General features: G+C 35.6%; 1 protein-coding gene across 11 annotated transcripts in view; it reads right to left on the bottom strand.

Moving 5' to 3' along the window:
* Positions 1 to 22,195, bottom strand: part of LRRC7 (leucine rich repeat containing 7) — a 622,091-nt gene that overhangs the window by 19,011 nt on the left and 580,885 nt on the right. For 10 of the 11 annotated variants that reach the window (XM_027536916.1, XM_027536918.1, XM_027536924.1 and 7 more), the window contains one exon: positions 5,171 to 5,245. In XM_027536916.1, coding sequence (XP_027392717.1) covers positions 5,171 to 5,245 — 75 coding nt within the window. The remainder of the gene's footprint in view (positions 1 to 5,170; positions 5,246 to 22,195) is intronic. The other variant, XM_027536923.1, reaches the window with a different exon arrangement.

The following is a 22,195-nucleotide window of genomic DNA, read 5'->3' on the forward strand; positions in this document are numbered from 1 at the left end:
TGGACTGCAAGGAGATCCAAACAGTCCATCCTAAAGGAGATCAGTCCTGGGTGTTCATTGGAAGGACTGATGTTGAAGCTGAAACTCCAATACTTTGGCCACCTGATGGCGAAGAGCTGACTCATTTGAAAAGACCCTGATACTGGTAAAGATTGAAGGCGAGAGGAGAAGGGGACGACAGAGGATGAGATGGTTGGATTGCATCACCAATTCAATGGATATGAGTTTGAGTAAACTCTGGGAGTTGGTGATGGACAGGGAGGCCTGGGGTGCTGCAGTCCCTGGGGTCGCAAAGAGTCGGACACAACTGAGCGACTGAACTGACTGACTGACTTCATTTTAACCATAACAAAAATGTCTCCTCTGTACTTTTTGTGGCCTTTTTTGGGAAGAAATTATAAAGAATTCAGAGAAATAAACATACCCTAACCCATTCTTAGTGACTTATGATAATAATTATGAATGTGAACAGTTTGGAATAAAGCCAATTAGTTGCTTCCATGAAAGAAATTTCCCTAAGTGTATTTTGTGGAAATAGCTAATTGATGTTGCTGGTCAAGATGGTTGTATGGTTAAGTATGTTGAGAAATGTAAGATTTTTCAGGTTCTTAATATGCTGAGAACATTGTGAAATTCTGAAACAAAGGATAGACTCTGAAGTGGCTCTGAAACTTGAAGAGTAAGGAACTCTTAAAAAAATATATATTTTAAAAGATTCCATTGGGAAACAGTATTCTAAATTGAATAGTACTTTTTGAATTTTGTTTCTTTCTTTTAAAAGATGTTTCTCTTTCTTCCTGAACAGCAAAGCTGTTGGTTATGACTTCTTGCTTCCTACAATGTGCCTGGATCCGGAGGCTTTCCCCTCGATGATCTGGAAAACTAGACCAAAGACTCCAAGTAAGAAATAAGTCTCTCTTATGAGTAAAAGGCATGAGATTTAGTGCATGGAATTCATGACAATAATATGGCGTCTCGAAAGAACTTTGTTTGAGGTTGTTGAATAAGTAAACTTTGAGTAAGATAATACTATTAGCATGACCTACTGGTCATTAAAAGAGGTATCCAACTTCCCCTCAGACAAGGAAGGTTTGATTCAGTGATTGTATATAGATATAGCACTGTATATCTGTATACAACTGACCCAGGCATTCATGGACATTTATTTCATTTAGACTTTTGGGAAATCTAAACTTTCTTTTTCCATTCTGAACTTTGAAAGCTGTAACTCATCATCCTATCCTAGCCCCCATTCCCACTCCAAGCCGTGTCCATGTTTGAATTCTCCAACTCAGTGAGAAACTATAAAGTTTGAGGGTTTTCTTTCTTCATGCTTGGGCTCTCTCTCCTCTCTCATTGTACTCCACACTCACCCATCTGGCATAAGGGTCTCACCTCTGCTCCTGAAGACAGATGCCAGTCTAGCCCATGGGTATTCTTCCCCTGGAGAAGGAAGTGGCAACCCACTCCAGTATTGTTGCCTGAGAATTCATAAACAGAGGAGCCTGGCGGGCTACAGTCCACAGGGTTGCAAAGAGCTGGACATGACTGAGAGACTAACATTTTCACTCTCATTTTTATTCTTCCTTCTACTCATCCTCTTTTCTCCTCTCTGTTAAACCTGGAATAACTCCTGCTTCATCAAGATATCATATGCTGTGACCCAATAGCTTACCAATAACTAGTGAAACTTGACATATATTTGTTGAGAGTGGTTTTTCAACTTGTCTGTATGAATTGTAGGGACAAGGTGTTTCAAGATTAGAAAAAAGGGGATTATCTGATTTGTTTGAATTATCATCTCTTTGATTATTATATATTGGTATCTCTGAGAGTTAGCCATAGACCAGGAATATACTTTGGATTATAAATTTCAAAGCTATTGAAATTTTGGAAAAGTAGAACCGGATATCATAAATTAATTATAAATCATTTAATTTCTCTGCTCCTGATGAAGTTAGGCTCTTGTCTTGGGAAGGTGAGAGGGCAGGTGAATGAAGAGGATAGGAATTGACTACTGTGATAGACTAGGATACAATATACAATATACTTACAAGTGGCCTACAACTGTGAGTCATGTTATCAAGTACATTTTTTTTTTTGCAGTCTATTCATCTTTTGGACAGAATAACTATAATTAGTGGATTTTCTATATTTATATTTTAAATTGAAAAATGTATAATTAGGTTGACTTTTATAACTGGAAAGAATATTAGAAAAAAAGAAACTATGATGTTAAACCAACAAATCTGCCACTTCAAAAAATGGTCAAATATTGACAAGTTCACATGGTTCAGTTGAATAACATTTTTTATGGTCCATGCGCTTTCCCTTTTTCTCTCTCACTCTTTTATAATTTGACTTTACAGAAGATGAAGCTGTGAGGGGTCAGGTCCCTTGGCAGAGTGCTCTTTCCTCATGCTACACTGTCTTAAAGCAAAATGACTTACTAAACTTTAGCCAGTATTTGAAGCTAATGAATTATAGTATCTATTCTAGGAAAATGAATAGTAAATGACAGAATAATCATGTGAATATGTTTTAATTAACATCAATCCTTAATGCACACATTTTCATTTAACTCAAATAAGATGCTCATAATACAACAGCAGAATAAGAAGAGAGTTGTGGGTAAAAAGAGTTACAGAAGAAGAAAGAGAGAGCTCTTATATAATAAATTCTGGGCTTGGGGAGGTTTGGGAAAGGTACATCTTTTGCCATTTTATATATATTTTGCTACTTGCTACTGATTTAGATCAAACCCCAAACTGCCCTCACATTAAGGAGGAGCTCATTCATTGATTTTATTCTTTTCTTTTACCTTGATTTTCCAGGTTGTATGCTTTCATTAAAGTTTATAAATAAATTTGCTCCAGTGAGGATATATTCTAATGATCTTGAAGTGACAGATAACTCAATGTTATAAGTTCATTTTTATCCCAGTGTTCTTTAAACCAAGAGCTACAGTATCATTAAGAGATAAAAATATAATTTTCTCTCTTAACATCTGATGTTGGCAATGATTCCAGTTTAGAATTAGTCATTTTGATTTCCTTCAGAAAATATAATTGGCCACTTGTGCTTTTTAACTAGTATGAATGAAACTGTAAATACAGCAATTTATTTGATGAAGGTCTATGTACATTTTTCTTTTACTGAAAATGGACTTTGATTTTATTGTACTAGATACAAATGAGTTCTACAGCAAAAATAAAATGTTACATCCTTGAGACTCTTCTGTGGAGAGAATAGACAACCCAGGGGAAGCTCTTCTGACTTTGATTCCACTTTTAATTCTTTTTTACTTCTTGTGTTAAGAATTAATTTCTCTGTGCACTTTGCTGTTGCTGTATACTTCTCAGGGACTAGAAACACTTACTAAATCCTCATTTCCCCACATATAACTGTTCTAGAATTTCACAGCCAGGAACATATTCTAAACCTGCAACTAGATATCATCTTAATTTGCATTTCATTCTGTAGGATATCTATATCTGTATCTATCTATAGAATATTTTAATATCCATTTAAGTATATTTCTTTTCTCAGTTTAGAGAGAAAAATCTTTCGCCCCGCTCTGTCACAGATGAAGGCAAAGTCTCCAAACTTGTTCCATGCTATGGGATACTTCTCTATCCAGCCTGGCATTCTAATAGATGAGAGATCTGAGATGAGCTGGCTTCATTTTTTTTTACAGACTCTGACATTTGAAATAATTTGTTCAAAATTCAGTAGAGGAAAAGAACTAGCTATTTCCTTTGTTAAATAGCACCATGTACTAAATGTTAGGTGGTTACATTGTGAGTTTATTCATAGTTGTTTTCCATGGAAATTGATACAATTATTAAACAGTTGAATTTTTAAGTTAGGGGACCTCAGCTATAGTATAAACCACAGTTCATTTTACATATAATGAATGTGAGTTCTGTAGAAATGATATAAAATGCTTAACACCAAAGGGCTAGCTATGCAATTAAAAAATAGAGAACTTTGATAACTAAATGGTAAAGAAAATATTTAGCTTTTATGTGTCTCTTTTGTTTCAATGTCTTAACTCAAAAGGCCATCTACTGATTTGGTCTTTTTTTTTTTTTTTCATAACATAACACAGTTTTATATATATAATGTACATGTTGTATAATCACACAATATAGATACCAAGAGATGAACAGGTGGATACAAAAGTGTTCATATAACTCACTCTTATGTAATCTACTTCTGCCACTCAACAACATATCACTAACCTCTCTGTATACATAAATAAAAATCTGGCTTGAATGATGGCTCTTAAAAATCTATACAGTGTTTCACTAAAGAAATGCCTTGTCATAAGCTACTTAACCTTTTTCATATTAACTGGATAGTAAGGCTGTTTTCTGTTTGCTATTGTTATAACAGCACTCTGATAGCCATCCCTGAACAAGCAAGTTTGAAAATTGGTTGGTTTGGTCTTCTGTCTACATGAAACTGACATGGACCCTTCGGGTGGTATTTCTACCGTGACATTGCCAGAGGCTAGAGTAATTCATAGTATTTTCAGATAATTATCATTATTGAAAACTTAAGTTTTCATAATCTTTCTAGTTAGTTTAAAATATTTGTGAGAATACGATTCCAAGACAATTTATCTATATAGAGTTTTTACTTTTCTGCAATTCTTTGACAGAGTTCAGTAAATAGAAGGTAGAGGATCACTGCTGAGCTGAGTTGAGTGGGGTCTTTCCATTTTGGTAACTATCTGAGCAGGGAAAGTAGAGAGAAATAAACATGTATTTTATACTATTAAAACAGTAACAAGATTATTGTTGAGAAATTAAATATGAACCAGTCCCTTCTCTCTCATCTAAAGTTACATCAGTACCGTATTTGGGTGCTTCATCCTTCTTACTTACACTTGATAACTATGCATAGATTCTTGTACACATCAATTCTTCTTACATTCCCAAAGTAACACTATTCCTTTAAACAAATATGCAGAATACCTGCCAAGTGCCAGGTACTGAGAATATAGGACTCTACCAGGCTGAATTGCTTTCTGATCTGTCTCTCAACCCCAAAACAGTAAAGGCAAATAAGAAATGTAATAAAAACTTGTTTTCAGTGATTTAACTCAAGTCACTTATTTGTTTCAATATTGGCCTTGGAAAGCATTGCTTTGTATCTGTCTTACCTGAAGGATTTTATCACCAGGCTGTAGCAGGTTGGATGCTGGTCCATCAGGTTGAACCCTAGTAACAAAGATACCCTATAAGTCAGAAGTAACAGAGGTTAGGATTCTATTTGCAAGACCTAGACCTACTTAAAAACTTTTTTCATTTACATAGAAAACAGTGAAAACATTAAAAACAGTTTACATGTAAGGTTCAAAGATTATTATGGTATTTTAAGCAATGCACCTCTAAGTCATTTAAGGAAAATGACATTTTTATTTGCATAAAAAGCTCATATTGTTTTTAAAGTGCACTTAATGATTTAGAAGTTAAATTCATGGCATATTCTTAATTTCTTCCTTAAATAATTTCATATATGGTACTAAATCATCTTTTGTGTAACTTCTGAAGTTGTCTAAAGTTGTTCTTCACTGAAAATGTCTCCTGTTTGACAGGTTGTAAATTCAATATACCCTTTAAAAACCTACTAGAATTACATATAATTCTGGTTTATTTTAATGAATATTACTTCATAAGTTACTGAGAATTTTAAAGGAAAATGAACAAATTAAACATAAGAAAATTACAACACAAATATTAAATACAAAGGTTGCATCTATATAGCTACAAAATTCCTAAATTGATTTAGTTTAAAAAAAAGTCAAATTACCAGTGATAAGAGAACAAACTGTATGACTTCAAAACCTTTATACCATGAAATTTTTGCACCTTCTTTTATGTCTCTGGATATGTTCCAGTGTCTCTGGGTTTATGATCTACAGGAACTTGAATAAAATTTATCCCCTGCTGTTGTGTGAAAATTGTATAAATCTTAATTATGTTAAATTGGTTCATAGTGCTTTTCAAGCGTACTGTGTCCTTCTGCTCTTCTGTCTGTTCATTCTGTTAATTTTTGAGAGTTTGATCTTGAAACTCCAACTAAAAATATTAATTTACTTTAAAAATATTGTAATATATAGTAGAACTATATGTAACTTTGCTCTGTATTTTCCAAGTTTTCTGTAAATGTTTTATCATATACTCATAATTTAAAAAATTAAAAAATTTAGACAGACTTTATCCAGTCAAGGGAAAAAAATCATTTTATTTATCATGTACACAAAGCAAACATTCATTGCATTTTACCATATACGAGGCCCTGATCACATGGACCACAGCCTTGTCTAACTCAATGGAACTATGAGCCATGATGTGTAGGGCCACCTAAAATGGATGGGTCATGGTTGAGAGTTCTGAAAAAACATGGTCCACTGGAAAAGGGAATGGCAAACCACTTCAGTATTCTTGCCTTGAGAATCCCATCAACAGTATGAAAAGGCAAAATGATAGGACACTGAAAGATGAACTCCCTAGGTCAGTAGGTGCCCAATATGTTTTCTGGAGAACTAACTCCAGAAAGACTGAAGAGGTGGAGCCAAAGCAAAAACAACACCCAGTTTTGGATGTGACTGGTGGTGAAAGTAAAGTTCAATGCTATAAAGAGCAATATTTCATAGGAACTTGGAATGTTAGGTCCATGAATCAGGTAAATTGGAAGTGGTCAAACTGAAGATAGCCAAGACTGAACATGGACATTTTAGGAATAAGTGAACTAAAATGGACTAGAATGGGTGAATTTAACTCAGATGATCATTATATCTACTACTGTGGGCAAGAATACTTTAGAAGAAATGGAGTAACCATCATAGTCAACAAAAGAGTCTGAAATGCAGTACTTAGATGCAATTTCAAAAATGACAGAATGATCTGTGTTCATTTCCAAAGGAAACCATTCAATATCATGGTAATCCAAGTCTACGCCCCAACCAGGAATGCTGAAGAAACTGACATTGAATGGTTCTATGAAGACTTACAAGACCTTCTAGAACTAACACCCAAAGAGATGTCCTTTTCATTTTAGGGGACTGGAATGCAAAAGTAGGAAGTCAAGAAACACCTGGGGTAACAGGCAAATTTGGCCTTGGAGTACAGAATGAAGCAGGGAAAAGGCTAATAGAGTTCTGTGAAGAGAATGCACTGGTCATAGCAAACACCCGCTTCCAACAACACAAGAGAAGACTCTACACATGGACATCACCAGATGGTCGACACCAAAATCAGACTGATTATATTCTTTGCAGCCAAAGATGGAGAAGCGCTATTCAGTCAGCAAAAAAAAAGACCTGGAGCTGACTGTGGCTCATATCATGAACTCCTTATTGCCAAATTAAGACTGAAATTGAAGAAAGTATGGAAAACCACTAAACCATTCAGGTATGACCTTAATAAAATCCCTTATGATTATACAGTGGAAGTGACAAATAGATTCAAGGGATTAGATCTTATAGACAGAGTGCCTGAAGAACTATGGACAGAAGTTCATGACATTGTACAGGAGGCAGTGATCAAGACCATCCCCAAGAAAAAGAAATGTAAAAAGGTGAAATGGTGTCTGAGGAGGCCTTACAAATACTGAGAAAAGAAAAGACACAAAAGGCAAAGGAAAAAAGGAAAGATATACCCATTTGAATGCACAGATCCAAAGAATAGCAAGGAGAGATAAGAAAGACTTCTTCAGTGATAAATGCAAAGAAATAGAGGAAAACAATATAATGGGAAAGACTAGAGATCTCTTCAAGAAAATTAGAGATACCAAGGGAACATTTAATGCAAAGATGGGCACAATAAAGGACAGGAATGGTATGAACCTAACATAAGCAGAAGATATTAAGAAGAGGTGGCAAGAATACACAGAAGAACTATACAAAGAAGATCTTCATGACCTGGATAACCACGATGGTGTGATCACTAACCTAGAGCCAGACATCCTAGAATGTGAAGCAAGTGGGCCTTAGGAAGTATCACTGTGAACAAAGCTAGTGGAGGTGATGGAATTTCAGTTGAGCTATTTCAAATCTTAAAATATGATGCTGTGAAAGTGCTGCACTCAATATGCCAGCAAATTTGGAAAACTCAGCAATTCCTTTCATGGTAATCTGTGTAAGGTAGTGCTTCAGAAAGGAGTACATCAAGGGTGCATATTGTCACCCTGCTTATTTAACTTATATGCTGAGTACATCATGAGAAATGCCGGGCTGGATGAAGTACCAGCTGGAATCAAGATTGCTGGGATAAATATCAATAACCTCAGACATGCAGAGGACACCACCCTTATGGCAGAAAGCGAAGAACTAAGGAGCCTCTTGATGAAAGTGAAAGAGAAGAGTGAAAAAGTTAGATTAAAACTCAACATTCAGAAAACTAAGATCATGTATCTGGTCCCATCACTAAACAGCAAATAGATAGGGAAACAACGGAAACAGTGAGACACTTTATTTTTGGGTCTCCAAAATCACTGCAGATGGTGACTGCAGCCATTAAATTAAAAGATTCTTGTTCCTTGGAAGAAAAGCTATTTCCAACCTAGACATATTAAAAAGCAGACACATTACTTTGCCAATAAAGGTCCGTAGCTTCTAGTCAAAGCTATGGTTTTTCCAGTAGTCATATATGGATGTGAGAGTTGGACTATAAAGAAAGCTGAGCACTGAAGAATTGATGCTTTTGAACTATGGTGTTGGAGAAGACTCTTGAGAATCCCTTGGACTGCAAGGATATCCAACCAGTCCATCTTAAAGGAAATCAGTCCTGGATATTCATTGGAAGGACTGATGCTGAAGCTGATACTCCATATTTTGGCCACCTGATGTGAAGAACTGACTCACTCTAAAAGATCCTGATACTGGAAAAGATTGAAGGCTGGTGGAGAAGGGGGCAATAAAATATGAGACGGTTGGATGGAATCACTGACTTGACAGATGTGAGTTTGAGTAAGCTCTGGGAGTTGGTGATGGACAAGGAGCCTGGGGTGGTACAGTCCATCAGGTCTCTAAAAGCTGGACAGGACTGAGTGAATGAACTGAACTGAACTGAGGCCTGATTGCTGGTATTATAAAGGTACATTGAATATAATTTTTGGCCTCAGTGAGCACACTATATAGTAGAAGAAAAGTTAAGAAAACCAGTAAGTATAATGCAGTGTGACAGGTGTTAAATAGAGGGATAATAAATTATTTAAAAAGCTGAATTCAGCTTATCCTTAGTGTGTTGGGGCTTCTAATTATGATAGAAATATAATAGATTTAAATATTTAAAATATTGCATCCATATTAACCTTAGAGTTTGAAGCTTTCAAAAAGAGGAGCTATCTGGAAACTGATCATAAATGAAAATTAAAGGGTCCACACAGATAAGGAGAGGAAAGATATTCCACATAGAAGGGATGGCATATACACAAGTGCATGCCTTTTATTTATTTATTTTTTTGCATGCCTTTTATATTAAGGAGGCTGCAAGTAGTTCTATTATGACTGCAGTGGTTGTGGAAGGGTTCAAGTTGGTTGGGTTGGGAGTATGAGAGAAGAACCCATCAACCCCTCAAATTAAGTAGGTGCCAGGGGGCCTTTAATGGACATCCTTATCGGTTTGGGGAGCTACTGAAGTATTTGAAGTATGATGAGAAAATTTTAATTAATATCCTAAGAATAGCATTTGTCCTAAGAATGGACAAACAAAACGTGTATATTCAGTGGAATATTATTCGACAGGGGAAAGAAATGAAGGGCTGACATCAATGAACTTGAAAACAATGCTAAGTGAAATAAGCCATTCACAAAAGACCACATATTGTATGATTCCATTTATGTGAAATGTCAAGAAGAGGCAGATGCACAGAAATAGAAAGCAGATTAGTGTTTGCTGGAGGCTGGGAAGCGGGGGGCTGAGGAGCGACTGTTAATGTGTACAGATTTTATTTAAGGTAATAAAAGGATTCTGAAATTAGATAGTGGTGATGATTGCACAACTCTGTGACTATACTTATAAATCACTTGACTGTACATTTCAAAAGGGTGAATTTTATGTTGTATGAATTGTATATCAATATTGCTCTTATTATTTTTAAATTACAAAAATAATTTTTATTAAAATAAGTATTAATAGAAGATAATATTATAATGGCTTTGCTTGTTATTCAGAAAATTATCTCTCTTGCTAATCTGTAGACTTAATGACTCACTTAAACCCATAACTTTGTGTGTATGTAAGTGGTTTAACAAGCAGGCCCTAATTAAAATATTTCCATGTTTTTACTTTAGCAATTCAGATCTTTATGAGACATTAAGGCTTTTGAGTGATTTTTATCTTCTGATTTTAACTCATTTTCTTTTCCATTCAAAGATGAAACTCTAGATAGGCATTACATTTTTAGAAAAGTGCATAACTTTAACCAGTAATTTGACTTCTAGAACTTAGGTTAAGGAAATAACTGGATAAGTATGCAACAAGGATTTACCAATATATTCATTATGATATTATTTGTAATAAAAAAATTAGAAACCACACCAAAATATCTAACAATAGGAGATAGATTAAATAAATTATGATAAATCTATTTAATAGAATGATATGTGGTCATTACAAATGAAGTCCTTAGGTGACAGATACAGAAGTATACTGGTGCTTAGCAAAAACAAGCAAGTTATAAAACATGTGTGGCATAATACTTTTTTCAGTGAAACATGTTTAAATGTATATGTTTGTGGAAAACTGTCTGGAAGGATATACTTCTAAACTTAGCAGTGGCTGTACTGGGTAATGAGACATCATATATATGTGTAAATATGTGTGTATATATATACATACATATTATCGATGTGTATATATGATGTTACATTACCTAGTACAACCACTGTTAATGTTTAGAGGTATACCCTTACATATATATATATGTACTATATATATCGGAGAAGGCAATGGCACCCCACTCCAGTACTCTTGCCTGGAAAATCCCATGGATGGAGGAGCCTGGTAGGCTGCAGTCCATGGGGTCGCTAAGAGTTGGACACGACTGAGTGACTTCACTTTCACTTTTCACTTTCATGCACTGGAAAAGGAAATGGCAACCCACTCCAGTGTTCTTGCCTGGAGAATCCCAGGGACGGGGGAGCCTGGTGGGCTGCCGTCTATGGGGTCGCACAGAGTCGGACACGACTGAAGTGACTTACAGTACAGTACAGTAATATATATATATATTTCTCTTTATTTTTGCTTATCTGCACTTTCTAATTTTCTTATTTTTCTACAATAATTAGACACTACTTATAAGAAAAATAAGGTACTACAATTTTAAGAAAACAGTAATAAAAACTTAAAAAACTTTAAGTTTATGGTGTCACAATTCGGTGTCGCGTCCAAATAGCTAGCTGCTTTGGTCAGTTCAGTTGTACAAATGCTCAATCCACAAGGAAAAAGAAAACAGGTTGTTTGAAAGGGACAGTTAAATAAAACATAACGACTAATCCACTAGACCAGTGAATGGCATTGGTTGCAAAAACAAATATAATTCTTACAGTCCTTTTCCTACTGAGCACATAACTCTCATTCTCCGTCAATCCAGGAGAGTGTGTGAGTACTCAGTTTCCTTGGTGGTTCCCTCTTTTTGCTGTTGAGTTCACTGTTCAACAGACAGAATGACATTATTGCCCAAAATAAGGCCCTGCATCTCTGGATGCTGAAGGTGAAGCTGCTTTTACTATTATATTTTGTCCCAGCAGTCAAAGTCTTTGCTCCCTAGTTAATTTTGATTGCCTTTTTCCAGCTCATTGTACAGGAACGGTTTTAATAATGTTTGTGTGAATCCAGACCGTAGAAGCAGAATTGTGACCATCATATCTGCAATGCTGGGAGGAACCAGCAATACCCTACAACCGGACTGCCAGAAGAATACAAATGTCATGTCTGTGGTAAGTTTAATTTCATTCATCACAAAGCTCTGCAGAACTCAGCCACTGTTCTGAAGACTTGCTTTGAAGCTTACTTTTATGGTGGCCTGAGTCTTCCTAAGTATTTATTGCTGTTTTCTAAAGCTTTAATAGTTCTTTTCAATTAATTTTTTTTACCAACTATGAAATTGCTACTGTTATTGATATAGTTTCCTTTTTTCTGTATATACATATATCCTATCAGCCTGCATATTGCCTCATTAGTCAAAACAGATAGCAATGAGTGTCATGTTTGATAATGGTGTGCAGCATTCATTATTTTTGGAGGTGGAATGTTTCCCCAAAGACTGCTTGGAAAGGCCAGTGCCCTGATTTTCCACTGTATTTACGTATATAAACACTGTCATATGAAAGAGAGCAAATAATTCTGAGCTCATTTTATGGTCTCTATTATGATGAATATAGATGAGAAATATGAAAACTTTGACACTGTTTTGAAAAAGTTCTTTGTAGCAGTGTGTCACCCTTTCAACAAATTCATTATGTTCTGAGATTTCAAAGAATACTTTGACACTGACAGATATCGGTGAAGAATCACCAAACTATTTGTATTCTTAAAATTAGAGCAATAACTTCCCACTGATTGGTAAAGAGCCATCTCCTAAATTCCAAGTGCAGTAAGCACTTGTATGTATCTTGTATGTATCAAAGATCCAAATCATGGCATATGACCAATTTTATAGTTCTTTGGACAAGATCTTAAAATATTTATTTCTTTTAATGCTTAGCAGAGTGCTAAATGTGGATCAGACTATCATGCAATACCTCCAAACTAGTGAAACAACCTATAAACCTAAGTCTATATACCTATAGCTATACGCCTATTTGCTATATACCTATAGCAAATCTATTTTGCCCAAATAAGGAAAATATCTCAGTAACTGTTTTTCAATGAGTAGTGTGTATTAGGTATTTTTGCTGCTATTATAATAAGTTATCACAAGCTTAGTGGCTTAAAACATCACAAATTTATTATCTGACAGTTCTTCAAGTTAGACATTTAACTCAGTTCTCAGTGGGCTGCAACAAAGGTGTTGGCTGCAGGTGTGTGTGTTCAGTTGTGTACAACTCTTTGCGACCCATTGCTGGCCAGGCTCCTCTGTCCATGGAATTCTCCAGGCAAGAACACTGGAGTGGGTAGCCATTCCTTTCTCCAGGGGATTTTCCCAAGCCAGGAATCCCGGGTCTCCTGCATTGCAGGCAGATTCTTTACTCTCTGGGCCACCAAGGAAGCCTGTAATAGTGGTTTATACCTCATAGTTACTAGATTGAGTGAATACATATAAAATACTTAAAGTAGTGGACGGCATTCAGTATGGGGTCAATAAATGTTGTTATAATTATTGAAAATTTGAAGACTGAGCTACAGTCCAGTGTCTTTTTATCCAGCAAAGCCCACTTTAAGAGACTTCTGAGTCTCCCAACTGTACTAGATTTACTGACAGGAAATTCTTCTTTACTCTTAGTCTTGGAGTGTACTGAAAGACATTTGTTATCTTTCCCTCAAATTCCCAACTGATAAGAGGGAATATAACAACTTTTACTGACCCTATACTGAGTGCCATCTTTATTTAGGGAAGGGGATGGCAAGAGGGCTGGAAAGTCTTTCCTATATCATCTGTGGTTTCCTCGTGGTGGCTCTCAGCGATAATGGCTCCAACTATTGTTTTACTCTTAATAGTGGACATAGGTCCCAACAAGAGGGTTTTCTGATGGTCCTTAAGAACATTTAGAGGTTATCTCCTTTGGCCGCTCCAAGTCAATAGAGCATCAGATCTGCAACAGTGGCCGAGTCTAGTTATTGGCTAATGGCTTATCTGAGTGTGTTTTTCTAATATTTTGCACCTCATGTTCAGCTCATGTTCTTTAGTGCCTCAGCAGCACAGTGGTTTTCCCTCAGTACCACCTCTAGAGGGCATCTTGCAGCAGAGCAACAGTATCGCCACTGCTGCTGCTGCTGCTGTCGCTTCAGTCGTGTCCGACTCTGTGCGACCCCATAGACGGCAGCCCACCAGGCTCCCCCGTCCCTGGGATTCTCCAGGCAAGAACACTGGAGTGGGTTGCCATTTCCTTCTCCAATACAGGAAAGTGAAAAGTGAAAGTGAAGTCGCTCAGTCTTGTCCGACTCTTAGCGACCCCATGGACTGCAGCCTACCAGGCTCCTCCCTCCGTCCATGGGATTTTCCAGGCAAGAGTACTGGAGTGGGGTGCCATTGCCTTCTCGCAGTCCTGTCCAAATAAGTCTTTTCTCCTATCAAACACCAATATCTAAGTGTGCTTGAGACAGACACAGATCCAATGGACTCAGGGATCACAGAGGAACCCCGCCAGCACGACCTGTTGCAATTTCATATTCCTACCCCAGTTTTTGAACCAGTTTTCATATAAGTTTATAAATGGTTTTTTCCAAAAGTACCCATAATGGGCTTTTTAAAAGTTTTGCTTTTCACAAGTGATTTTGAAAAAAGATGGGTATGGAAGGTTTTTCATAGTGTTAAGATCTGACCTTGTCTTATTGGTTACCTAGCCTGCACACCACTGGACATAAACCCTGAAGGACTCAGGAAGTGAGTCTACAAGGCTAACATTTAACATTCTAACTTTAGAGGAGAAAGGAACTTTATATGACCGTTTAATGATGAAGGTGAATGACTGTGACAGTCTCAGCTATTGTAAATGTAGACACCAAAATAGAACTTGTCTTAAGGGAACTGCAACATCAGTTTGTGAAATATGCTTTTCTTTAAAATTCTGAAAAAAACTTGGCTGTAGCTGATGCTAAGAAATTGGTTTCTAGGAAGGCCATACGTCAGATAAAAATTGCATACTATAGCAATTATAATTTAGAACATATTGGTTATATATTATAAAATATGATATTTTATGCTTTCATATAACTATAAAAGTTCAGACAGTGTTTCTGGAGGAAAAAAATGACTCATAGAAATAGTAAACATAGCCATTGATTCAGTAGCTTGTAAAGTGCAACTTTTTTGGGGGTCAAATATTGGCAAATTTTTTTTTCATAAATTGGGCAATATTAATATTAAGCTATGATATGGCTCAAAGGAGCAGCATGACAAATACACAGTAGACTGTGTTTACTTAATCCCTGTGATTATTAGACCACTTGACATATCAAAAATAAAGATATTATCAATAATTTTACTTTAAGAGTCAAAAGTGTGAAAAAAAATATTGTAAGGTTAATTGCTGAAAGTCAAATCTTGAGCTCTGAACAGTTTCCTAGCTTAATAATTGAAGACTTTGTATGCAGCAAGAGAAGAGATTTATCCAGTGATCATTAGAAACTAAAGAAGAGGAGAGAGAAAGAGAAGAGAGGGAAGGAAAGGAAAGAAAAAAAAATAAGAGGGCATTGGCAGCTGAATATGATGCTCTAGTGTATGACTGAACTTTAGCTGACAAAACAATGAATATGAAATCCATAAATAATGAACAGAAAGAAAGTTGCTTTAGAAACCTAAAATAATTGAGCCTCAAAAGACAGAGATTACAAATTATACAACTGATCAAAGTTCTCTAAAAACATCACAAAAATCTTATCCACAGATTTTAAAGAAATTCAAAACTGTCTTTCATGAACTTTTATATAAAGAAATATTAAAATAAAAATCACATATTTATTAATAATCCATTGGTGCAACAGGGGACTATTAAAACCCATAGAAACTGGTTATGTGATTATAGATAGTAACAATATAATGGAGCAATCCTAACAGAAAAAATACATTTTCATCATTCTTTTATGTCACTGTAAAGATTTATTTAGTAGTCAAAAAGAAAAATGTATATAGATATACAGTTTTCAAGATACTGCCCTTATGACTTGATAATAGCAGCCCAAAAGCTTATTTCCTTTTATCTGCGATTCCTGTTAGAAATGACAAATTGGCTACTAAAAAATTGAATTTTTTAAATAGTTTGATGCTGATTATCATGCAGTATTCTCTTTTGGGGAATCTGAATATAAGAGTTAAAATTATGTTTGGCTTTGCCGACTTTATATGGGCATACCTTGTTTTACTGTACTTCACTTTACTGTACTTTGCAGATACTGCATTTTTTTAAACAAATTGAAGGTTTGTGGCAACTTTCTGTTAAGCAAGTCTGTTGGTGCCATTTCTCCAACAGCATCTGCTTACTTCAATGTTTCTGTGTCACATTTTGGTAAGTCTCGCAATATTTTATTCTGTTTGTAGTCTGTGATCAGTGATCATTGATGTTACTCATTGAAGACTTAGATACTCTTTTTTTTAAAATATGCTTTTGCATTATGGTTTATCATGAGATATTGAATATAGTTCCCTGTGCTACACAGCAGGACCTTGTTTATCCATTCTATACATAAAAGCTTGCATCTGCTAACTCCAACCTCCCATTCCATTTCTTCACTCACTATAAAAAAAAGGCAATAAAGTGTTTTTACCATCTGAGCCACCAGGGAATCCCCTGGCAATAAAGTATTTTTGAATTAAGGCATCTATATTATTTTTAGACATAATGCTATTGCACACTTAAAAGAATACATTATAGTATAAATGTAACTTTTAACGGTATTTGGAAACCAAAAATTCTGTGGGGCTTGCTTCATTGCAATATTCATTGTATTGCAGTGGTCTGGAACCAAACTTTAATATCCTGGAGGTATTCCTGTAGGAATTATAATTGTAATTTTTCTTTAATTGATTGTTACAGTATTCCAATTATTACCTAAAAATTAAAAATCTCTGGGAGTCTCTCTATTGTGACCTAAACTATCTTTTTATTTCTGTTTATTTCTTGGTAAAATTCTTAAGCTTAAAAAAAGAATCTTCTTTCATTTGATTTTCACATTTTCTTTTAAGAGATCACACTCTTTTACATACTGTTTTTCCAGATTTCTTGCCTATTTGGGAAAAACAGGTGAAATATTTTCCATTTCTTTTATTTTATGACTTCTTTAAACTTTAAAGCCTGTATTTAATATGAGACCTTAACTTGCGGTGAATAGTTGGGTCACTGAGTTTCATACAATTTACTGATTCTGTCAGAGCTCCTACTGGCTTTTCTTCTCAGCTTTATATATAGCATAAAATAGTAGAAGCAATTAAAACCAAGAGTGAGTAACTGTAGGTGGCTGTGGATTCTCCTTCTTCGTTATTCCTAAAATAGTATCAATAATCAGCTTTCTGATTATCATCCCTGCGAGCTTCCCCAAAGCCCCTTCAATTGTCAAATTTTTTGACATTATACCATTTCAAAATAATGGATTGAGAAGTGAAAAATTCACTAAAGTCTTTTTTGTCACTTATGCTAAAATAAGGTTTCTAAAGTGAAAAATTGTTCTCTTGTGAGCTACATTCAGTCAAACTATGATTCTTTTAGATAAAATATGGCTTTATGTAGAGTAGACCATGCTGGAGTGTTGCTTAGAGCTGGCAGTGAAATCAGGAGGTCAAAAGGCCAGTGACAAATGTCTCGTAGGCTCTACAGTTGTGGATTTCTGATACACTGACTGACAAAGTGCATCGGCAGTGTGAGGCAGAGAGAAAAGGAAGCTTCTTTTTTTAAAAAAAATTACTTTTTAGTCTCTATATTTCTATATTATTTAATTTTTATAGTGACAGTGTTTTCATTTATTACCTGTATAATTTTTCTGAGGTTTAAGTTAAAGTAAAAAGACTGCAGTTGTACACATCTGAGACTAAGACTGTATTATGATTGTATTTATTAATTTTATGGAAAGAAAACACCAGTTTTAGTAATTATAAAATATGTACAAAACTTCAACATTCCTGAAAGATACAACTCAAGTCACAACTGAATTATCAATGTAATTGGATACTTTAATATAAAGGAAAAGACTGACTGGGCAGTGTGTGCTCAGTTGTGCCCGACTCTGCAACCCCATGGACTGTAGCCTGCTAGGCTCCTCTGTCCATGGAATTTTCCAGGCAGAAATACTGGAATGGGTTGCTATTTCCTTCTCCAGGAAAAGCTTAGCTGGTTTGCAAAAAGTATGTAAACCATGAAAGATAAAAAGCATTTAAAAATATACAACAAATGCTTAAGAGCCTTTCTATTTCAAGTTATCCTGGTAATAAAGATCATGTAAAAATAATGAATGTGTGAATTTTGAAGATTGTAAGTAATATGTGTTTACTTTTTAAAAATTCAAAGTTTAAACCTATTGGTTAGAATTTTGTTGTATATTTTTAAGTTAATTATGATTTAAAAGGATGACTGTGTTGTCCAGAGTAAAAGCACTGAGAATGCCCTAGTTCACAATCAGTAGAAGATACCTAAGTGAAAGTGGCTCTCAATTGTTTGTCTCTTTGGTGACCCTCACATTGTGTCTCAGAGATGGACACCTTCAGAGAACTGAAGCTGCTCCCAGCTGGTGTGTGCAAGTTATACAAAACCCAGTATACTACAGGGTTTTCTTGCAGTATGCTGCTGCTAGGTCGCTTCAGTCATGTCCGACTCTGTGCGACCCCATAGATGGCAGCCCGCCAGGCTCAGCCATCCCTGGGATTCTCCAGGCAAGAACACCGGAGTGGGTTGGTATTTCCTTCTCCAATGCATGAAAGTGAAAGGTGAAAGTGAAGTTGCTCAGTCCTTCTGACTCTTAGCGACCCCATGGACTGCAGCCTACCAGGCTCCTCCGTCCATGGGATTTTCCAACCAAGAGTACTGGAGTGGGGTGCCATTGCCTTCTCCATCTTGCAGTATAGGAATAAGCAAATCTTGTACCTTAGTGGAGGTATCCTACTAAATTAGTCATTCAAAGTCGAGGTAGAAACCATTTTTTAAAAAGCAGAGGACAGGACGAATATATGATTTTTCTCTCAATAAAAAATAAATCTTGGTATAGCTCAATAAACAAAGAGAAACACAAATTTAAGATATGATTCTTCTTTAACCATTTTAATGTATAGTCCAACACTTCCTATTTTCTATTAGTAAATGTCATTGGAGGTTAAATGATAGTGCCTTGTTATTGGAATGTGGTTTGTCTATGGTGATGGGGTTTGACCCAGTCGGTTTCAAATATAGGAAATAATTTCTACTCCTTTATATTTAAAAATAGAATTGGTTACTAAGACCATGTATAGCTATGCTAATTATATTATAAAGATAATAGACAAATAAAATCTTACTTGTAATTTTGTACCTTATGCAATAATCCTAAACTGTTATTACGTGCTCACTGCTTAATGTAACTGTGGATTTATTAACAATTTATGTATTTTGGGGGCTTCTCTGGTAGTCCAGTGGTCAAGAATCCACCTTTCAATGGAAGGGACACTGGTTTGATTCCTGGTCTGGGAAGATCCCACATGCCGCGGAGCAACTAAGCCTGTGAGACGCAACTGCTGAGCCCACGCTATGCAACCACTGAAGCCCACATGCCTAGAGCCTGTGCTCTGCCATAAGAGAAGCTACTGCAATGAGAATCCTGAGCACTGCAGCTAGAGAGTAGCCCCCGCTTGCAGCAACTAGAGAAAAGCCCGTGTGTAGTAATGAAGACCCACCACAGGCAAAAAACAAAAGAAATAAACCCCCAAACCTCATAATATATATTTTGAAAATATAGATACTTACATATATGTGTGTGTATGTGTATATATATATATACATGTATTTATATATATACATTTTAAAATAACACAATCTAAAAATTCTGATCTAGTAGTCCAACTTTCCAGCAGAGTTCTGGGACCTTCAGGTCAACTTGGTGTCTGGAAATCTATAATCATCTCTTTATGGCTTTCTTTCAACTCATTCAAAAGATCTTAGGGAAAACTTAAGTTGGAACTTACAGAACTTAAGAATCAACTCTGTTTTCTCATGATTTTCTTTACACACCCAAAAGAGAAAAATGACACGATAAGTGTTTTGCAGTTACTTGTGTTTTCTTTTTAGTTGTTTTAGATTTCTTTGATCATACCTATTTCTACCTGATTTTTTTTTCCCACCTAAGTGTGCTCACACCAAATTTCCCTGCTCCTTGTGTATTATTTTGTGAACCACTTTCTTTAGCTATCAAAGAACAGAAGAGATTTGGTTCAATTAGTGATTACTATCTCTAGGAGAGTCTAAGACTATATTTGTGGGATATAGCAGTCTTTTTTTTTTTTTAAAGATTAATCTGAAAAATTACAAGGATTTAAAAGCAGATTTAATGGGTCTTGTTGAAAAAATACAACACAACAAATTTCAGGATCCATACTGAAGTATCAAGTTGCTTTGGCAATCCCTCTCAGATGCCATGGTTGAAAGCACTCAGGCTCTAGGGAAGTAATTCTCATAGATTAAAGCATATCAGAATTACTGGTACTGAAGTACTTTCAGTTTGAAAGATGAAAAACATCCATTATTTTCATAATGGTATAATGGACACTTTTGGGGACCTGCCCAGATGTCCTTGATAAGGTTGGTGCTCTCACTCTGCAGATGCTGCTGATAGCTCACATCTAACACTTCTTTTGAAAATTACCCTCAGCCTGGAGCTTCCTTACTGAGAAATGCTGGGTAGGTCATGCTCCTTCCCACGTAGTCAATGACTGATGATGCTGTTTAGTCGCTAAGTTGTGTTTGGCTCTTTTGCGACCCCATGGACCGTAGCCTGCCAGGCTCCTCTGTCCATAGGATTTCCCAGGCAAGAATACTGGAGTGGGTTGCCATTTCCTCCTCCCAACCCAGGGATCTTCCCGATCCAGAGATCAAACCCACATCTCTTGCATTGGCAGGCAGATTCTTTACCACTGAGCTACTTATGAAGCCCTCAATGACTGATACTAGGGTACAAAAGGCTGTTTCCTTCCTTAGGGTGAGACAACTCTGTGGTACCCTATTTTTTAAATTCAATTTTTAAAATTTAATTAAAATTTCCACTAAATCCATATCTTTGCCCAGTTTCTTCACCTGCCCTACTGCATCCCTCATTCTCATATAGATTTCACCTAACAGCAATTCTTCAATTAACTTGCACAAAAATCTCCATCTCTGGTTCTGCATCTTGAGGATCTGATTTTAGAAAAATATAAACTACAAAAATTAAAGCTCTACAGTATCTCCTTGCCTGGAAGGTATATGCAGATTCTATATTTTGCTTACTAGTGATTCTTTGGAAGCCAGTATCAGGCTCCCATGCATATAGCAACTTTGGAGGTGGATTGGAGGAAAAATGGATAATACTGTTATTAAATACATGCTATTGAGATACATCTCAAATGTTAGATGGGTAAATTTTTAAAAGTTAAACAATAGTGCTACAGGAAGAGACATGGAAGATTACTTTTTACTTTGTTTTTATTTTATTTCTATTAATCTGACTTCATAATATTTTCAAGATTCTAGTTAGTTATAACATCTTCAAGCAGAAATTAGAAATACTATCGGAGTTGCTGGAATACCATTTACAACTTGTGGTGTAAATTTATAAATGGAATATGAAAGATTTCACACATTTCTCAAAGATCTTTTGGACCCTCAGTAATAAGCTTTCTCTAATTGATGGACCTGTTAATTCTTATTAGTTATTACATAAGATATTATTTATGAACTAATTTTAAGTATTTTCATATTTTGATTGAAAAGTCTCTGATGTTTTTCCAAAAATTGAAACAAACTTAAAAAGTCTCAAGTCCTTTCCCATACCATTTCTGCCTCCTTACTGAGCATATTTTGTTCCATGCTAAATAGCTGACATTATGCAGCAGACAAAACATAGATAACATTTAACTCTAGCAACTAATATAACTGGTTATGTACTTGGACTTCAATTTTATTGAAAAATATTTTACTGATTGTTAAAATATATCACAAAGTGATAGCAATCTCAATGCAAGTGTTTTTCTAAATATACCGTTGAATTAAAATGTCCCAATCAATGTTCTTATTTGAAATGGTTCTTTTAAATCACCTTATTTTTTCATATGTAAAATAGAATGATATTTTCTTAAAGAATCATGTCTGTGTTGTTATATTTTATTACATCCCTTTGCAAGCTAAAATCTTATATCTCTTCTTTATAATATAATGTCTTGATATTAAAATCATCGAATTGGCTAAAGGACACTGCCACAACTTCTTGAGTGAGTGCTAGTCACCCAGTTGTGTCCAACTCTTTGAGACCCTGTGGGCTGTAGCCCACCAGACTCCTCTCTCCATGGAATTCTCCAGGCAAGAATACTAGAG

Source organism: Bos indicus x Bos taurus, chromosome 3, assembly GCF_003369695.1.
Source record: "Bos indicus x Bos taurus breed Angus x Brahman F1 hybrid chromosome 3, Bos_hybrid_MaternalHap_v2.0, whole genome shotgun sequence".
NCBI classification, from domain to species: Eukaryota; Metazoa; Chordata; class Mammalia; order Artiodactyla; family Bovidae; genus Bos; species Bos indicus x Bos taurus.